Source organism: Phoenix dactylifera, chromosome 3 (genome assembly GCF_009389715.1).
Source record: "Phoenix dactylifera cultivar Barhee BC4 chromosome 3, palm_55x_up_171113_PBpolish2nd_filt_p, whole genome shotgun sequence".
Classification (NCBI taxonomy): domain Eukaryota; kingdom Viridiplantae; phylum Streptophyta; class Magnoliopsida; order Arecales; family Arecaceae; genus Phoenix; species Phoenix dactylifera.
Window position 1 is genome coordinate 6948744 of NC_052394.1, and position 19263 is coordinate 6968006.

At 39.3% G+C, this 19263-nt stretch overlaps 2 protein-coding genes across 7 annotated transcripts; one reads left to right on the plus strand and one right to left on the minus strand.

Annotated features, from left to right (window-relative positions):
* Nucleotides 1-958: 958 nt before the first annotated feature.
* LOC103702190 (endoglucanase 9-like) lies at nt 959-5637 on the minus strand. Its single transcript, XM_008784525.4, has 6 exons — nt 4970-5637; nt 4502-4809; nt 3950-4408; nt 1978-2113; nt 1731-1903; nt 959-1639 (listed from the first exon to the last, which is right to left on the minus strand). Exons 1-6 carry the CDS (start codon nt 5361-5363, stop codon nt 1241-1243), a joined length of 1869 nt encoding a protein of 622 aa, XP_008782747.1. The 5' UTR covers nt 5364-5637; the 3' UTR covers nt 959-1240.
* Nucleotides 5638-10741: 5104 nt separating this feature from the next.
* LOC103702189 (repressor of RNA polymerase III transcription MAF1 homolog) lies at nt 10742-18047 on the plus strand. Of its 6 annotated transcripts, none has more exons than XM_008784519.4 (11): nt 10742-10939; nt 13065-13188; nt 13324-13394; nt 13477-13526; nt 15557-15630; nt 15715-15777; nt 16116-16206; nt 17098-17160; nt 17233-17312; nt 17393-17464; nt 17609-18047. In XM_008784519.4, exons 2-11 carry the CDS (start codon nt 13157-13159, stop codon nt 17691-17693), a joined length of 681 nt encoding a protein of 226 aa, XP_008782741.2. In that variant the 5' UTR covers nt 10742-10939; nt 13065-13156; the 3' UTR covers nt 17694-18047. The 6 variants fall into 6 exon arrangements, with proteins under 6 accessions (XP_008782741.2, XP_008782742.2, XP_008782744.2 ...); XM_008784520.4 differs by having other exon boundaries at nt 13108-13188; XM_008784522.4 differs by having other exon boundaries at nt 13112-13188.
* The last annotated feature ends 1216 nt before the right edge of the window (nt 18048-19263 follow it).

A 19263-nucleotide genomic window follows, 5' to 3' on the forward strand; every position in this document is an offset into this window, starting at 1 on the left:
GTTCTCCGTGTATACATCTCCATGCGCTTGTATAAATCTCCATCGCGTGGTTTTGAAGCAAGAGCGTGCGACGAGGCGGGGGATTATGACGGAGGACGGATCTTGACGGCGTCGGGTCAGGGTGGGATGTCGGTTCCGCCAATGACCTCAAAAATCTGAGAATGTTTAATTTGGTGCCGGGTTGCAGCGGCGGATTGGACGGAGCCGGAACGGCTGGATAACGGCGAAGAGAAACGAAAATGCGGGGTTTGAAAAGCTAGCGATGGTGCTTAATATGGCAAAAGCAATGGAAACATCGCAAGGAACACCTCCAAGACTGATTCTTACAAGGAAAATGATTGAATCTGGATGGTGCTTTGGGTCAAGTTATGGACCCAGACATGGACCTCTGGGCGCACCTTTTGTGCTTTTGTGTCTGGGGCCAAGATTGGGCTTTATATTTGGACCATTGGGGACCTTGTTAATATCGTCCAAGTTTGAAGATTCTCATTCACATACATCAAAGGACATGCATGGAGGTGCGAGTTAGCCACACCGGTTAGCATGCATGCATGTCAAGACATCATTCAAGTATCCCTTTTATCATACGTACAGTATTATCCTCCAATCTAATTCTCACCCATCCACATGCCACGTTCCACATTTTTTTCTGCCTGCAGTAGATTAAATTGCAGTTCAATTTTTGATCATTATATCCAGGTAAGGCCATAGTTGGATTTAACCTTGACCTTAGCCCTTAAGGCAAGCTACAAAATGCAAACACATCTACATTTCCTAGGATCCCAACTTTGATAATTTGACCAGCTATGAAGCATATTATTGAACAAAGAAAACTTATCATGCACTCATTTGAGTGGAAAGAAAATCTAAAGATTTCGCGCAAGTTCTTCACTGGTTATGGTTAAGGAGAACTGCATAATCTGCATCAGAAAATGAATTTAAACATACAGTCAGGAGGTTTCATGGGAAGAGCTTCACTACATTAAAACTGTCGTACAGATCATTCCGGCAATAAAGGGTCTCCATTCTTATAGAGTTCATGAACATCATATATCCTGTATATAACACAAGCCATGATACAACACTGATATACAAAAAAGTGGTGCAAGCTTCACATTGTTGGTTGCTTGAACAAGGTTTTCATGTCATCCTCGTAGATGATAGACCTTCATATCTGGGATGAAAAAAAATCATCATAAATTTTTTATCATGAGGCACAGAAAAACAGGTCTTCCGTATCTCAAGGTTTCCATGGTGCAGGGGGTGGCGGGGGAGTTGGGAACATCGGTGGAACTGCAGAGAATATAGTGTTCTTATCCACTCCATTCTTCTCACCAGACAAAGCCACTAGCGCTGCAACTAGACCAGCATTGCCTGCAAGAGTTGGCTCGGTGTAATTATAGTTGGTGCGAACATCTCGGAAGCCATCACGTCTATCAGGACCTGCAACCATAGCTCCAATGATATTATGCGGGTTTGGCTTCTTCGTGTTCCTCCACTTCCATCCTCCTTTACAGCTATACTTGACACCATTCTTAGGAATTGATGCACCTCGATGATGAACATGCTTAGGATAGTGGTTTCCAAATCCCACAACATAGCTCATCTTCCGGGGATTTTTACCCAGTACATAATCAATCTGCCATTACATGAGGAGAGTTCATGTCAAAGCCTATAATTGTTAAAATCGAGCACACTAGAGATTAGGTTTTGGCTTGGAGAGAACTTACCTGGGTCTGGGCAAAATCACGAAGGACCCCAGTGGAGTAGAAGTTGGGACCACAATACCATCCCGGAGTATCCGCAGCATCAAGATAGTCACTGTAGACAGCTGCAAGAAAAGCTGCATTGACTACGTACTGAAGAGGCTGTGGTCTTCCATGGTTCAGTTCTATTAAACCACCTGCAATAGATGAAATGGTTGAGAGTTTTTCTGAGAGAAACAAGAGAGTAATTTAAAAATAAACAATCTCAAACCTTTTGTTCGGTTGAAAGAAGTGAAAATAGGTAGATACGAGCACATGACGATGCTGGTCTGGTTGTGAAAAGTTCTCAAGATTTCTTCATACGGGTACCCTGGACTCAAGAAGAGCCTTAATCTGCTAAGGAGAACCTGGATGCAGACGAGTAAAGATAAGCATACTAGAATTCTATAGAGAAAACAAAGTAACTTCCATACAGGCAGTATCGAAGCCTCCTGCAAGCTCAAATCAATCAAATGTAGTTGAAGAACTGTTAGATCTATCTATAACAAAAAGTGAACTACTAGATCTCCCCGGAAAGTTTGCAAGCAGGACCAAACCACCCAACCAAGAAATATGAGCACGAAAGTTCATCAAAAATTGCAGATGAGCAGTTACAGAAGCTCAACAGAACCCAACTCGAGATAAAAAACTAGAGGGTGTTAGAGCAATCTAGTAGAATGAGGTTTGCACATAAATCAAGCAAATTTTGTCTCTTTGCAAGGTTAAAGCATTCAAGAATTGTTGAATGAAAATGCAGCCTACCTCAAGAACTGGCTAAGGAGACCGACAAAAACAATGATGAAATCAGTCATGGTCAATAAGGTGCACAGAAGAAAACCAGGCAATAGGATTATCCATCTAGCTGAACAGAATAAGATAAGTAATTTCAATAGCAGTGCTGTTTTAAATATAAATTCCATTTCCATTTTAAATGTTGTAACCTTGCCATGGTCTTAATGTAGAAATTAGGTATGCAAAGTAATTAAGTGGATTCATATCTTTGCTAATAAAGATACAGGAAAGAAATACCTGAACTAGAGTAGTTTCAAAATAATCAGCATTTTCTGCATTTATTAATGCCAGGAAAATTTCTAATGCATATTTAAACATCACGTAACGTGAGGTAAAACAAAACCCATGTAGCTCTCTTGTTAGAATCAGAAACAAACATATCATGCATGAGTACTGGGATAAAATTGAAAGAATCATGATCATATGATCTACAGTAGTTCCAAATGGTCCCTGTCAATATGGCAGAAGCTATTAAGAGTGTAAAACCGATAAGACAATGCAAGACTTTTAGGCATATAGATATTGTCAAACGGATAACCATCACTATTTGAATATTGAATTAGAGAACATGTGATATCATAGGTTAGATGCTAGTATCTTTAATTAGCTTAAATAAAAATACCTACGATCTTGACTTCCTTACCAATTGATGCATCATAACCGTATTTTTCAATTTTTCAAATCCTCAGAATTTTTATAACACAGCATATTCTTAACGGAGAAAGAGGTCAATACGCTCTTGTTTTATTTATATTATGCAAATGAATAAAAACAGAATAGAGCACCCCAGATATGGCTGGGGCCAACTGGAGTAGAAATGCATAACCAAATTATAATTTTAACTAATAAAAAAGAAGGCATGCAAAAGTCCTCTCATCAAAACCAACAAAAGGATCCACTCATATCAGATATCTTGATCCCACATATAGATACAATGGGGGAAAAAACCAATCTCATGAATTCAGCTGAACTACCCATACCTACACAAAAATCTCTAAGACAGGATATACTTGAAAACCTGAAGCTTCAAATTGGACCATATATGACCTTGTCACTGAACAGATCACGAAAGTTGGAGAACAAGTTTAATGCAGAAAATAGATATGATATTTTACCAAGCTCCCATTAGGTCTCTTTCAGCTTGGCTACCATCTTTTCCACCAACTAAGACAGAGGATCCAAGAAGTAAATAACGCAGTGTGATCAACAGATCAAAAAGAGGAAGATTTTAAAATTCCTAATGACTGTATTGAAAGTATTGTCAACCACCTCGCAACACTCTACGCAGTTTATTATTTAAAGTTTTAAACCAAGCAAACCCAACAGCACAATCTCTGATCAGGTCAAATTACTCAATATATTATCAAATCATCCCAGAAAGAGGAATATAGGATCAATTGGTGGATTCTTACTTGAGCACCAATGAGCTTGTTGTCCCAGCTGAACACCCCATAATCCGGACCGCCCCAGAAGGCACCGGCATGCTTTGCAAGAGTGGGATGGGTAGATAAATAAAGGTAAGACGAATTGCCCGTTGCCAGATACATCCATGCGCCACCCCACACAAACTCGTCCCAGTAGCTGGTTGAATTGTAGAAGAGCGAGGGGTCGGAGCCCGCGGGGCTGTACCTCCCCCTCTGATCCCTTGCGAACTTCCAGACCGTCGCCGCACCATGGACCAGCTTCTGGGAGTAGGCCTTATTGTCCTTGAACACAATGGATGCAGCAGCCAGAGCCGCCGCCATCTCGGCGGCGAGATCTGAGCAGCTGTGGCACAGATAGACTGGCCTCGGGTAGTCAATGTCCTCCGGCCTCATCCAGCAGTAATGGTCATTTGGAGTCGTTCCTCCCGAAGTGTCTCCGACCCCAACCTGCCAGAGATCACATAAATCACCAGCTCAGGAATCACTGTTCCATGGATCTATGCTCTAAACTACCAAAGTTTCTTCTTTTTCTTTTTTAACCTGGGCGGCGATCCGATCGATGGTGTCGGCGGAGTTGTTGAAGGTCTTGAGGAGGTAATCGGTGCCCCACTTGATGGTCTCCTTGACATGGCTGAGCTCGCCGGCGGCCTCATACTTGGCGCTGTACTCGATCACGCTCCAGCTCAGCATGGTCATGGCGAAGGAGGCCGGGAAGTTGAACTTGATAGCATCTCCGGCGTCGTAGAAGCCTCCGACGAGGCTTCTCCCGTAGGACGTGTCGGAGAGGCCGTCCTTCATCCCGGAATTACCTCTCCACGACACGTTGTTGTGCTTGGGAAGCCGCCCAGCTGCAGGAAAAAAAAGAACACCAAAAATCTCATCAAAATCCGATCTTTGTTTTGTCTCTTTCGACCGATCAAAATGCAATCTTGACGAATTTCGTAAAGGGGCCGCATGCATTGGGAGAAGGAAAGGTTCTCAGGGCAGATCGGAGACGGTTTGGCTTACATCGCTGGGCGTTGAAGAACATGAGGGCCTTGTGGAGGGCGAGGGTGTAGTTGTCCGGCGGCGGCTTGGGGTGGTGGTGGCGGGGGATGGTCTTAACGATGAGAGTGATCAGCCCGGCGAGGGCGGCGGTGGCGACGATGGTGCCCACGGTCCATATGAAGATCTTCCGGCTGACGATGAGACACCCGAGGTCGACATACTTCTTCTTCTTCTTTCCCTGGTCCCCTGGCCCAGCCAGGAGCCAGCTCTGCTGCGTCTCATCCAGCGGCCGCGACGACGTCGACAGCGCCGCCCGGTCCAAATCCAGATTCCTGCTCCGGTCGTCGTCCGTCGCCGAGTCTGCATTCGATATCTCCAGCGGCCCGCCCCACGGATCTCTCCCGTACATACTCATCTTTCCCCCTTCTCGGTCTGTCTCTCACCTCCCAGTCTCAAAACCGCCACCTTTTGCCTCTTTCTCGCTCCCTTCTTTCCTCCTTTTGGACGATGTAAAAAAGAACGGAGGAGGTAGAAGATTGGAAGCAAAGCAAGCGATCCGGTGGAGCGGGTTATTGTATAAACCCTTTGCTGTTAAGAGAATGAGGTAAGCGAGACCCAGGTTCTAGACAATCTAGAGAAGCTTTTGGGGACCTTTAATGGAGTGAGAGTGGGTGGTGTGCTTTAGTTCCACCGTTGGGTGGCGACAGTGACGGCGAGAGAGAGAGAGAGAGAGAGAGAGAGTGGTTCGGTAAAAGATTAGATTATACGGTATGAGGGATCGTAGGAGTGAAGAAAGCGGTGGCGTCTTGTGGGGGCGTTTTTAATGGTGGGTGGGGTTGCTTTATGGAAGCTGCCAGGCTGGAAACAGCGGGGCTCGGAAGGGAGAAGGAAGGAGGACCTGAGGGTGCGTCAACGGGAGCCGGGGAGATGTCGTGGACCGACAGCGTTCAACGTTTTTTTGTTTGCATTTCCATGAGAATTGCATGTGAGCTGGGGACTGATTAGTAGATCATTATGGAGCTGGGTAGGGTTGGGTACACATGAGGCCAGTTGTATTTGGAACACCGCATCGCATCTAAGGTTGGTGGTGTTTTGAGCTGTCGCTCATTTAAAAACTTGGCAATTCAACTCAAAGTATTAGTTTGTGATGCACCTGATGCATTTAAGATATACAAATATTTGATCAATGACCTCGATTCTACTAATCATAATTATTTAAACTAAAATTTAATAATTACATATTTATTTTTTTTGGTACGCCGGCTGCCCACATAACAAATGTAAGTGTAGCTTATAAAATTTAAAAAAAGTAAAAAAATGCAAAGAAGATAGTATTTCTTCGAGATGACAACTCCGAAATATTAGGTTGCTTAAGAAACCATCCAATTCTTAATACCGTTGGCCCTTTTGTACACAGTAAAAATCTAAATGGCAGCGCATTCACCTAAAGACGGATCAACCCCGTCCCTCAGGCAGCTTGTCTGGAATTCTGAATCTCCTCGATACCTCTGCCTCCAAATTTTAGTAATTAACATATTCAATTGAGTTTGTGTGCTCCGAGACTGGTCTTGTCGTATCAATGATGGTGTAACAACCCATGGGACTAAACACACGCCCGCACGGTCCTCACAGATGGAGAAAGATTTGAACGCAAGGCTAGTCGATCTTATAGACCAATCAAGTCTTTACAAATTTGCTATATAGGATTCTTCATGAGAGAAATGTGTTTAATGCCACCAAGGTGGTAGCCCAGTTGGAACGGGGCGTTTGCTTCCAACCAAGTGGTTCCAGATTCGAAACGCGCGAACGTCGATTAAATTTGGGGACCGAATGCTCCACGCCTGGACACGGGGTCTGGAAGTGCTACTGGTCGGCTGGTAGCCTGGGTGGTGCCAGATGTGACATACTCACACAGAAGGTCGGGTCGGATAACCGAGCCGGCTCACGAGTGGAAAGGGTATAAGTAAAATAGGTCGGAGTGCCCAACATACGACCCGGTTTGCCCGCATCGAACATTCTCCTGGCGGGGTGGGGGGCTGCTACGCGGAGGTGGGCTTGTCCCTTCCTCCTCCTTTCCCCTTCTTGTTTAACAAAAAAAAAAAAGTGTTTAATTAAAAGAAAAGTGGGCTGAGACATGGAAGGTGAGAAGTACATATCAAAGAGGGAAAAAATTTAAAATGTGTTATTATATATTTATCATTTGGGACCCGGTTTACTTGATTAGGATGGAAGGGTCGAGAATTAAAGCTATAAAGGAACCGTCGGCCCTTTGCATCGCTATTGAAGACTTCAGACGCTCCCTTTTCTGTCACGTTAAATTGATGCTGGATATGCTAATAAAAGATGCATTCAAAGTTTCAAACCCTTCCCATAAATAAACGAAAAAATAAATAAAAGCAGAAGTAAAAGCTCTTGTTCCTAGTTACTCATGGCCACCTAATTTTTTGTTTCCCTTTTACGAAATAGGGAGGTAGATGACGGGGCAATGTTTATTTAAAGATATACTTACAAATTAGCTACAGGTTAAATGTTGACAACTCGTAAAAAAAGAAACATAAAACAAGAAACTAGATTGACAAGATACCGGATGGTAGAGAGGCTAGAGGTTTTCTTCCTAACTCTTCCTATCGCCCTAATCAATGGCAAGCAAACATACAGCGAGATCGACAATCAGAAGATCCACATATAGTACATACCTTGCCTTCTTTATTACTTAGGATGGATCGGGGAATTAGTATCGTCTACCAAAATACGGGTTGTTTTATGGCCTTATTGGGCACTTAAATAGGTTCAAGGGAAGGTGATCATCAATCAAAGCTCAAAAACATATATGGTTATTGCTCGAACCTCCCTAGTTTTCAAATAATCATACCATTTAACAGAATCTTGTAATGGTCAATAACAAAGAGCATATAATATAACAAGTTTGGGTGTGAGAGAGTGAAAATGCCACTATGGTCGCAATAAAGAGAGCAAAATGGCAGAAAAGAGAACTGTCATGGGACACACAGGATGGATGCGACCATGGTTGAGAAAGAGACCGATGGTAGCCCTCATTCCTCTCCCAGCCAGGGAAAAAGACGATTAGAATTATGGCCTTTATGAAACAAAACCAACGAAGTTTCAATCAAACACAGTATCACCTGCGTACCTATGTTGATATCAGCAATTATTAGCTTGTTACCTCCAAAAATGTTCATACAAAATGCTGTTTGTTATCGTTAGAATTTTTTTTTGTTTTGTTTTTTTAGTACAGTGTTGAGGCAAGCCTCAAAGTATAAAAGAAAAACAAAGAATGACGGCAGGGATAGGAGCCTACTCTGAGAACATAAGCAAAATGGACGGAAATATTAGAGTCGACAACGTAATGTAGGTCTTTAATGCTCCATCTTTAATGAAATTATTTCTTACTTGGCATAATTATTTCCCTGTGAAGCAGTTTGTAGATACTCCATTTTTAATGAAAATATTTCATACTTGGCATAATTATTGCTCAAAGAAAAACAAGAGGTCGTACTATAAATAAATATTTGTCATAATCTGAGGTTGTCTTAACTGTCATATTTTTAAATGGTTCCGAGTTCATTTTTTAAAATTATATATTTTAAATATTTCAACTTGAAGCAAAGCTGAGAGACTTTATTTAATCTCAGCCATGATTGGACAGTCGATTGAATAGTTGAGACTCAATAACTATAATATGAGTGCCAAAGAGGATCTTCTTTCCTCTCTCTCTCTCTCTCTCTCTCTCTCTCTCTCTGGGGCTAAAAAGAAGAAAAGAAAAACGTTTCCGTCTTTGAGACTTGATCCATGATTTTAAAGCATTTGATGATTACGAAGGACCATTCCGTGATGTGGGGAGAAACATACCGATGCCACATAAATAAATAGCTACAGATGAAATTATGATGATTATAACCACCTATGATATATGCTTTCCCTTCCGTGAAATCCATTAATTATTACAGTTTTCAGTGTTGCAGAGGAATGGACTCTCAATCGATATTGTAAAACTCGGATCAAATGTGTTGTTGCAAAATTCAGATGGAGATCAACGTGCAGCACGAACGATCCTAAAGTGAGATGAAGACAAGCTGAGCAGATTGATTGAGGCATTAGGCGCTGGTTTTCTCTAAAAACGGCTTGCAAAAAATCTGCTTGTCGAATAATTTACGACGAAAAATTCTTCAATGCCTAAGTTAGAATAGAAAGGGCACAATATGAAAAAGAAAAAAAAATCTAAGCATAGTGTGGTTATGATATCGCATAGTGTATGTTATCGTGTACATGAGGTCTTTCGAAGTGCTTCTTTACATGGGGGAGTCGGTTTTGTTGTTACCTAGGTTGGCTTGCGCTAATGGTCAGGTAGCGGCCAGTAGTACGACTGTAGCATGGGCGGCATACAATACTTACCGCATGTTAGATGCAAAGTTGTTCCAATGGCCAATCGTTGTCACGATGACGATTACCAAGACTGTCAATCCTTATTAGCACGTGTCAATTGGTTCTTCGATTGGAGGCGAAGCTGTTCACCTCGGTTGATTAGCTCCTCGACTAAGATCGAAATTGCCTTCCTCAGTTTATACCGAGGTTATCGAAGTCGGTCTACTCCAAAATCGAGGTGTCTAATATTTTTTCCACCAAGGTCTAGTTGGTTAAAGTACCCCCACCAAATCTAAAAGCCCGCACCTTTCACTAAAACTGCTTTGGTTAGAGAAAACCTGGAGAACCGCCGAACCAAAAAGATTTTCCTTGGATAGGTTGGTTTTAGATAGGTCAAATACTGGGAATTCCCACTCAAATTAAGATCTCCTCTACTCATCTTCTTCTTCCTCCATGCAGCTAGAGGCTAGCAGGTGGTGGATGGGCAACGAACATCGAACACACAGCACTGATTAGCCTCCCTCCCTCGCTCCATAAACTTCGCATCTCTCCTCTTTCTCCTCTTCACTCTACCTACTTCCTTATCTCTGCTCGACAATAGCTCGAGCTTGGAGCCAGCAGCTTTAAGGCAACAAAGCAGGCTCATGGGCTGCGGTCCAGTCCCTTCTTCAACAAATGAATCAATTCTAACTCCTTAATCTAGTGCAGAGTTTTTTTTCTGTACGTTTCGAGTTTTTCTCAGTGTCATGTACCAAAGGAAGCGGCTATTATTAAGTGCAATTCTTATTATTTTTTTATATACGATTAATAACTATTTTCTACATAAATTTCTAGAGGTTGCTTTTAAATTCATATCATAGCGCGAGAAGTTATTCATGATTTTGTGATGCTTGTTCTTGGCATGGATTTTCAAAACTTTAGTTTTCTTAAAGAAAATACTTGAATTGTTTTTGGTAACAGAAAACTTGAGTTCATATGGTATAAAATGATGGCATCCATTATTATAATGCTATGTGACAGTAAAATTCTACTCTAATTTTTTACACTTAATTAATAACTAATATAATTATTATATTATTTCTATATCATGATGGACCCAAGGAAACCGATGGCCCATGATAAGCTCTGTTGTATGATTTGATTAACGGTCGGGTTTTCAAAAGTCCATTTTGCCTTGCTTTGTTGAAAATGAAAGCACGAATTCACGCTGCCTCGCTCGGTTGGCCCGCTGGAACTTTGGGCGGGGCGGGGCGGGGCGGGGCGAAGGACGCGCTTTCACGTGACGTGCGCCGTTCACACCTGCCAACCGAGAAATTATTACCCGGACCACGTGTGGGGCCACCGTTTCATCTACCGGTCCGGCAGCAGCGCAAAGGCGTGACGACAACAACTTCCTTATCCGAAAGGACTCCCCACCCGATTCATCCCATTTGGTCGTCGGTCCGAACTCCGGACCAAACCGATCTCCCCTCTTGTTTCTCTCTATCCCCCCCTTCCTTCGGAGCTTTCCGCTGGCGATTTCGGCAGGAAGGCGAGGCGTTTTTCTCTTTGGTTTTAACAATCTTGGAGGCCCTTTGCGAGATTTTCTGGCGATGTCGACGAATTAGGGTATCAATTTCGTATCTTTCTTGATCTAAGATGCCGTTAATTGGCTGGGGTTTAGTTAATGTTCTGTTCTTTAATCCTTCTCTGGTAGATACTTTTTTTTTTTTTGAAAATTCTTTATTGCACTTTATTTCACTGGGTTGTGGAGAGATTCTTGTTCTCCTTTTCTTACGGGATCCGAGCAAGGAACCCGAAATTCTGATGCGCTTCAAGGAATTTAGGGCTTCTCCATTTAATGTTCATGGCACGTCTGAGTGATTTTTTATTTTATTTGCGGTCCCAAAATAGAAGATTTTCTCCTCAATAATCTTCGTTTTAACTAAATTTAGCAGAAATTCAAAGCCGCAGAACTGGAAGACAGAAAGAAGAACAAGTTTTCCTTTTTGTTACTGAGAAAATTCATGTTATATGCATGCCAGGCTGGATCCTTCTCTAATAAAAGAGAGAGAGGTCAAAACGACCTTCGATTCCAATAGTCTAATTAACCACACAACGCTAATTACGTAATAATGAACACAGCGAAAAAAGAGAAACGAAAATCTGGTCAGTTGAACGGTCTGAAGTGGTGGAAATCAAACTTAGATATGCAAAGATGTTTGAGTGCACACATCTGTGGTTTCAGTCACATCTCGCACTTTTTTTCCTAGGGTAGTCCAAATAATAAAAAGTCGAGATGATCAATATGTACAAAGGCTAAAAGATAATATCTCTTGGTGGGGTTCTTCTCCCTCTTTTGTATCCTAGTCTTCTTCCATACGTAGTTTGAAATATTGAAATTACATTATAAATGTAGATCCATGTAGGGGAAATTAATAATGCATGTTACATGTTAGCACTTAATTCTTGTGTGTTTGCACCCTAGAAGAGAATTGGAAAGTTATTTTGATTTATTATTTTTTTTCTTTTTGGACCAAAATTCCTATGATAAAATATTATAATTATAGAAAATATTTCTTTATATTTATTAATATATAATGATAATAAATATAATATGTTATATATTTATTATTGTATTATACTATAAATACAATATTTTATTACATTATATCATAATCTATTGAATAATATTAAATTATATTATATTATTATGCTATAGTATACAATATTATATTACTATGTTATAATAATATTATATTACATTACAATAATATTATGCTATATCATATATTTATGTATTAATATATATTATATTTTATTATACTTTGTTGTATAATATTATGCAATATCCTTTATGGTCATTTTGTTATACCAAAAGTACTTTCTCAGTTTGTTAACCAAACACATATTAAAGTTCCACAATACTTTAAAAATGTAGTTACCAAACAGCAAATAATTTTTTATAAAAGCTCTACTTTAAAAAGCTCTACTGCCAACACTCTGCCAAATAGGGCCTTAGTTATTTCTCTTGACTTGGTTTAATACTCCTCGATTTCCATCAGACGTATTATTTTCCTAGAGATAATTTTTATTGCTGGAAGGATCGATGGATGTAAGGATGTTGTACGACCCAAAGTACTGGGCAATAAAGAAACTACATTAAAACAAGTTGAATGTAGTAGAAATAAGAATGTTAAAATGTTGTCAGAGTAAAACAAAATGAAGAGTAACTATATTAGAGGAGCTGTAGCAGTTGCACAAAATGAGGATAAAGGGACGAAAAATTGGTTGAGCTGGTATGGACATGTACAACGAAGGTCCAAGAAAGCTCTAGTAAGGAGGTGTACTTTGATTTATGTTGAAGGTGGTAAGAAAAGGAGAGGAAGATCTAAGGTAACATGGATAGAAATTGTGAAGATATGGAGAAACTTGGAATAACATCAAAAATGATCTTAAATAGAAATACTTAGCGAATGAGGGCCCATAAGCGAACCTGAATTAGTTGGGAAAAAGCTTGATGATTATGATTATGAATGATGAAGGGATGTATTATGTAATAAAACATGATGCAATTTTCAAAGCTATCAAAAGTCAATTCTTCAACTTATTTATATACAATATTCTGTATATACATTTCATGTCAAGAATACCTTTGACTCTTCTCTTTTTCCTTATTTCGCTGTGCATGCTTCTCTTCTTGAACTTCTTGAACTTGTTAAATTTACGGCCCTTTTTATTTGTCACTACACAGATGTGAGACAGAATTATAACTTCCAAGTGCCTGTTTCTGCTAGAAAGACATCAAAACTCAATACACTTCTGTTCATTTGAGGGATTCTCAACATGAAGTTTTTGGAATACACTCCCCTAGACAGGTATTTTCTAGATTTTCTTGGAGGCATGCTTAGGAATCTAAGTAACTAGTCTCGCAAGTATTATTAGAGGATGTCATACTTCTTAGTCTCAACATTGTCATTTTATTCTTAAGATAATGTTTTTTTTTCATCCAGTATAAATCTTTTCCTGAATCATTTGAATCTTGGGGAAAGTACTATCAAGGGAAATCTTGAAGCATTCTCATGTAAGTATAGGTTGTGATTTACTTGCTTAGTTCGTTGATATAATTGGAAGACTTATTAGTTACTTGTTTCTTGGGCATGTAGGTAAACATACAGGGAGTGATCGAAAGCTCTCTCTTAGCTTAGAGCATGAGGTAGCTACAACTTTCTGACTTGCTTGACATTAAATGCTAAGATTTCTTATTTCTGCTGCAAGTACCGTTAAATAGAAAATAGAGTTTATGTACATGCACTTCTCACTCTGTACACTCAAAGCTTGCCTTATCAATGAATTCGTATGATATAGTCTATTGGTCAAAGATTGTGATTGGTACCACCATCCATATTATTGAACCGGAAGATTTGAAACTTTTTACAAATAAATGAAAGAGCATTAACATGAAGGGGAAAAAGGGATGAAAGAAGAGCACCCTTTAATGAGTAGAGAACAAGGCATCTAAATGAGCATTGTGGATTGCCTCATTTGGTTCGTTGCAGTCTAATTATATGATTATGTGGCTTTCTCTTGATCTAGGCTTGCTTGTCTCATGTGCTGGCTTCATACTCGTTGGAACCGCATATGATGGCTCTAATTAGTAGTTGCATATGATGGCTTCATACTCGACATCCGATGACTTTTGGGTGAGTGCTTCTCCCATTGGGCCATTCATGCCTACATAGAGGCAAATAGTTTGGCTGACCGGGTGGCATCCTTTGTGGCTCAGCATTCCGGGGGTTTTATTTGGGACAACCACACTTTGGTCCCGTCGTCCTTGTATTCTCTTATCCTTTTTGATCTTATGGGCTGCACCCACACCCACTGTGTGTGAGGCGCCATTGCACCAAAAAAAATGATAATAAATAACTACTTTAACGTAGAATATGAAGGAAAAAAATATATGGCCGATATTCATTTGGATCTAGTTTTAAGCTTGTTGTTTAAAGACAAACCATTACCATGAAAAGAACTAGCTCGTTATACTGCTTGTCTGCTTTTGTTTTGTTTTGATTCATTTTGATAGATAATGCCATTAAAATTGCATGTCAGTACAAGTTTTATGCAGTTCAGTCTAGGTTCCAGCTGATTTTTAATGCATGAAGCTTGCTGTCTTATTTATGCTTTATATCATGTTGGTTGCTGGGCCCTGAAACCTTACCCCTATATTATTTATGCGGAGCCTTGTCAAATTGATGGCGCATGTGTCCATGCTGTTTCATTACCATTTGTTCTTTTCTATTATGTTTGCATTATATCGAGTTTCCTTGTTATGTTGCTTTTGGGCTGCTCTTTCAACTTTTAGCATGAGGGTGGATGATAGGGTACAGAAATGTGGATGTTCATATCACTTATGAAAATCTATTCCTCTATCTTTTTTCCCTTGATTATTTCAGTGAATCATTTGCTATGACCAGGAATTGAGTTCCAGGGCTGATTGATGCCTGCGACGTTTAGCAATATAATCTATCACAATATCTGATTCATCATTCGGTTTCGCTCTCTCTACTATATGCTTTATGAAACATCCGATTTCATGGGTGAACCATGCTTAGCCATGTGGAATATGAAACTGATTTCTCTTAGAGCTTTACCATGCTTTCTTGTCTGATCTTGTTTGTGTTTGGGAGGAAAAAAAGAATACTGTCTACCAGTCAGAAACATGAGGATTGCGCTATACCCTCCTCTTTTCTTCGAAAGCTGGAGCAGAATTTATATATGATGCCGATTGGGGTACAATTTTTGGCTCTTTATTGTAAATTGTGTTCCTAAATACTATTAATCAACTAAGGAATGTGATGGTTTCTTAATGTAAGCGTTATATCTAGATCGTGCAGTTCTGTTATCCTTCGCCCTCCAATTTTAGTTTTGGCGGGAATATTGGTAGTTAAGCATTATCATTTTAATATACATGGTTATCTAAAAGTGAATAGAGGTGAAAATTATTCAAACATCATGATTTCGTCTAATACTATTTCAATCACTACCTGTAGGATTAGTGACTTTTGACTATTGTTTTGTGATGTCGCCGCCATGCTCATGGTTATTGATATGCTCTGGTTTACAAGTTCGAATTTAGTTATTAGCTGTGAGTTTTTGTAGGTCTTTGTGCAGGTATGGATATCTGCTAATTATTTTGACTGCAGCTTTTGTACATTTTTTTAACCTTTTTTTTTAATCTTTATTCAGATTCTTGACTTCCTTGGGCAATCATCTGACAGTGACCCTTCATCTCCTGTGGAATTCTTGTCTAGTAGATCAAGGTGGTAAAAGGCATGTACAAATCGATGTTATGTATCCTTTGATTCTTCAAGGACCTAATCTCGTATTTCTTGTGTTTGTTCCAGTCGGAAAACATTGATATATCTGGTTCTTACGCTTGGTCATATGTATCCAGATTATGATTTCAGGTATTTCTTTTCCAAAGTTGTGACACATTAAATTTTGACAAATAAGTGGGAGGAAGGATCCTGGGTAATGTCATTGTCAGCTTCACTGGCGACATGGCAACCCGCTCTATATCCTTTCTGACCGGCACAGGGAGTGTTGTCAAGTGGCTTGACAGACGGTTTTAACCGTTGCTCTATGAGCTGAGAGTTCAATTCTCTCCATTTCCCTATAAATTTTTGTTGTCCTCTTATGCTGCGTTCATGGGTTTGTGCTGGAGTCACTTGCCTCTGAAATTATGCTGGGTGAGTGCAATTTAATAATCTACATAACATTATCTTATCGACATTTATCGGCTTAGCAGTGCAGTGCGAGCCCATCTGTTTTTCAGAGAAGAAGAGTGGGAGAACTTCAAGCAGATATATGACACCTACTTGTTTGAAGCAGCTAGGGTATGCTTTTATCTTATTATATTATCAAATGGAGTTGACAACGTTGTTGTCTTCATCCTTCATACCTCTAAAGGTATAACTGTGCATGCTGATGTCTCATGCCTCTCTTTATATCTACAAGTGCATGCATGTTTCTTCATATTTGTTTAGAAATAGGTAACATAGCTTGGTAGTGCTTTATATAAAATTCATATAAATTGAGTTTTGACAGAATTGCATAGTCCATGGTGAAGACACTTTTTGAAAATGTGAAATTTTGAGGTAGTTGCATAAATTGCTAAAAAAGAAGACGCTTTTGAAAGAAGCGACAAGACTCAATTGTTCATTAAAGAATCGATAAGACTTGAATCTTTCTTATTAAAGCAAGTATTTGATTTTTTTAAAGAACATGAAGAATCTTATTGAAAAGATCAAGCAACTTATATTACTTTGGAAATTTTCATAATCAAGCCCTTTCTTTTGGTGGTATTTGTGTTGTACGCTGACTAGCCTTTTCTTTCTTATTATTGAAGAATGTCATCAGGGACTTCTATAAAGCTGCCATGTTGTAAAATATGCTGTAGATGCTTGTGATTTTATTATTGGGCATAGCCCTTCTTTTCTATCTAATTACTTGTGAATCTATCATCATATCCATAATTACTTGTCAGTGACAACTAGATTCTTTTTCTCAGGAAGAGTGGATGATTTTTAGTTGCACTAAAATTTGTCTAGGAGAAATATTATATATTAATTAGACATTCTTTCTCATGCTATTGATTAAATATCTTTGCTTGGCCTTTCATTTCAACCAGCTAGTCCTTACTTAAGCTCTAGAACTGTACTGTGTCCTGGAATTGCTGTCTACCTTCTGGTGTATGAGAGCGTGTATGTAAAATGTTTGCATTACAGGAATGGGCTTTAGTTCATGGAGGTAGTTCCCTTCTGGAAAGCATGACCAAGGCAATAGATGAGGTGAATATTTCTCTTCCTATGGCTATAGGAATAAATGATTGGTGGTTATTGATATATGCTCCTTTGATGCAGGTTGTTAAATTAAGCGAGTGTGAGATCTACAGCTACAACCCGGACTTTGATGGGGATCCTTTTCTGGAGAAAGGAGCCATGTAAGATCCTCTTAATTGAGCATATCTAGTAATGGATCAACAGTTGCTGAGTCATCTGACATGGGTTTTGTTCCTTGCAGATGGTCGTTCAATTTCTTTTTCTATAATAGGAAGCTGAAGTGCGTTGTCAGCTTTCGGTGTTGTTGCATAAGGTAGGTCCTTGGCTTCATCTGCTAGCATAAAGTTGGAAATAAATTGCATCCTTTTTTTTTCTTTTTTCTTTTTTTTGTTTTTGGGGGGGGGGGGTGCATTTCATATTGCTCTCAATTTATTGACTGAGTTTCTGTTCATGGCAGCAATCAAGCAGTAGATGGCTTTCTTGCTGATGAGATGTACAATGACGAGGAAGAGGATGATCTGTTCATTGACATGGATATGTGACTTGTTGCATGTGATGTACATAATGACCAACCCTGGGAACGTCCTCCGCTGTATAAGAATCTTAGGTGCACTATGGATGACTCAAGTGAGTCAAGTGTGGTGTGTTTGTACAGGTGGTCTATGGATAAGCAAGATCGTCTAACTTGGTCGTCATTGTTATTACCTGTATCAGTTCTAGATGTAAGTGCTGAATTGGTGCAGCAGTTAACATTTAGTACTCCGGACTTGTTTTCCTCTGTATTTAAATTTGTAGTAAACCAGAAGTTGGAACTAATAAGTGGGACTAATGTTTGAAAGTGAAAGCAATTTCTGTTTTCTGGGTTAAATGAAGTTATGCTGCTGATCAAATAGTTAGATTTTCGAGCGACTTGTTTAGCATGTCAAAAATTTCTGGTGCTTATTGAACTTGAGCATGATCATCAAACTTTTTGATGAAAAATAGCATCAGCTGAGGATAACAGTCTTGAATTTTATTATCCCAATTGATTTATGTCAAAAGGGGGGTTGTTTGCAAGGATATGCTCATGTCATTTTCCCCCTGTACATAAACTTGTCGTAAACCAGACTGGGACCATTGTCTGAAGGTGAAAGCAGTTTCCGTGTTCTGGGTTGGATGAAATTATGCAGCTGATCATCTGTTAGATTGTTGGTGGACTTGTTTAGCATGTCAAATTTCTGATGCTTGTTGAACTTTAGCATGATTGTCAGGACTTCTTGATGAAAAGCTGAGGATGGGAGGCTTGAATTTTAGGCTCCAAGTTGATTTATGAGGAAAGGGGTTGTTTGCAAAGGTATGCTCATGCCATTAATATGGTCCATGGTCATATTATTGGTTAATTAGGCTATCGGTGTGCTTAATTAGGAACCGGATCATCTCCAGGGGCAGCAAGTGAAGACTGGATGTACGATTGCCGAAGCGATGCTTCTAGTAACCCAACCAAAGTATTTTTAATGATTCGTATGCTTGATTGACACTAAATATAAATATTAGGAAGCAATTCTAATTACACCATTGTTGTTACTTCGGTATCTTTCTCTTTGTTCTGTCTTTCTGGTATTGTTGGTTGGCTGCCATTACAAAATTTTGTGTCATAGGTTTGTTCAAGTTGCGCGTGTTTGACATGCAAAAAAAGAGTACCAAGCCACAGCAGACCTAATCCGTCCTGACCCAAAAATGGCGTCTTTTCAAGCTGGGCTATAAGGTCCTATTGGGCGGATTAGAAAATACTTTCTAATCCTTGGATGATAGTATTTGATAAAAAATTAAAAAAATATTTTAGCTTTGTCAGGAAGTTAAAAACGTCTATTTGAAAAAAAAAATTCTATTTTAGAGCTTCTCTCCAAAAATACTTTCCGACCAATATCGAGAAGCCGTTTTAGTTTTAATAGAATTTTTAATAACCAAAATATCTACCAACAAATTTCATGATTACATCTCATATTATATCATATCATATTATAATTTATGATTATATTATAAGTATAATATAATAATAATAAATTAAGAAAAATATTATGTTATATTATATTTTATTATTACACTATAATAGTATAATATAGTAATATCATA

Coding starts and splice junctions, on each gene's coding strand:
- LOC103702189 (XM_008784519.4), top strand. CDS start 13,157: ATGAAGTTTTTGGAATACACTCCCCTAGACAG. Junction 13,395..13,476: donor AAATCTTGAAGCATTCTCAT/GTAAGTATAGGT, acceptor TTGGGCATGTAG/GTAAACATACAGGGAGTGAT. Junction 17,313..17,392: donor TTTCTGGAGAAAGGAGCCAT/GTAAGATCCTCT, acceptor TGTTCCTTGCAG/ATGGTCGTTCAATTTCTTTT.
- LOC103702190 (XM_008784525.4), bottom strand. CDS start 5,363: ATGAGTATGTACGGGAGAGATCCGTGGGGCGGGCCGCTGGAGATATCG. Junction 4,409..4,501: donor TCGATCGGATCGCCGCCCAG/GTTAAAAAAGAA, acceptor GATCTCTGGCAG/GTTGGGGTCGGAGACACTTC. Junction 1,640..1,730: donor GTGATTTTGCCCAGACCCAG/GTAAGTTCTCTC, acceptor ATGTAATGGCAG/ATTGATTATGTACTGGGTAA.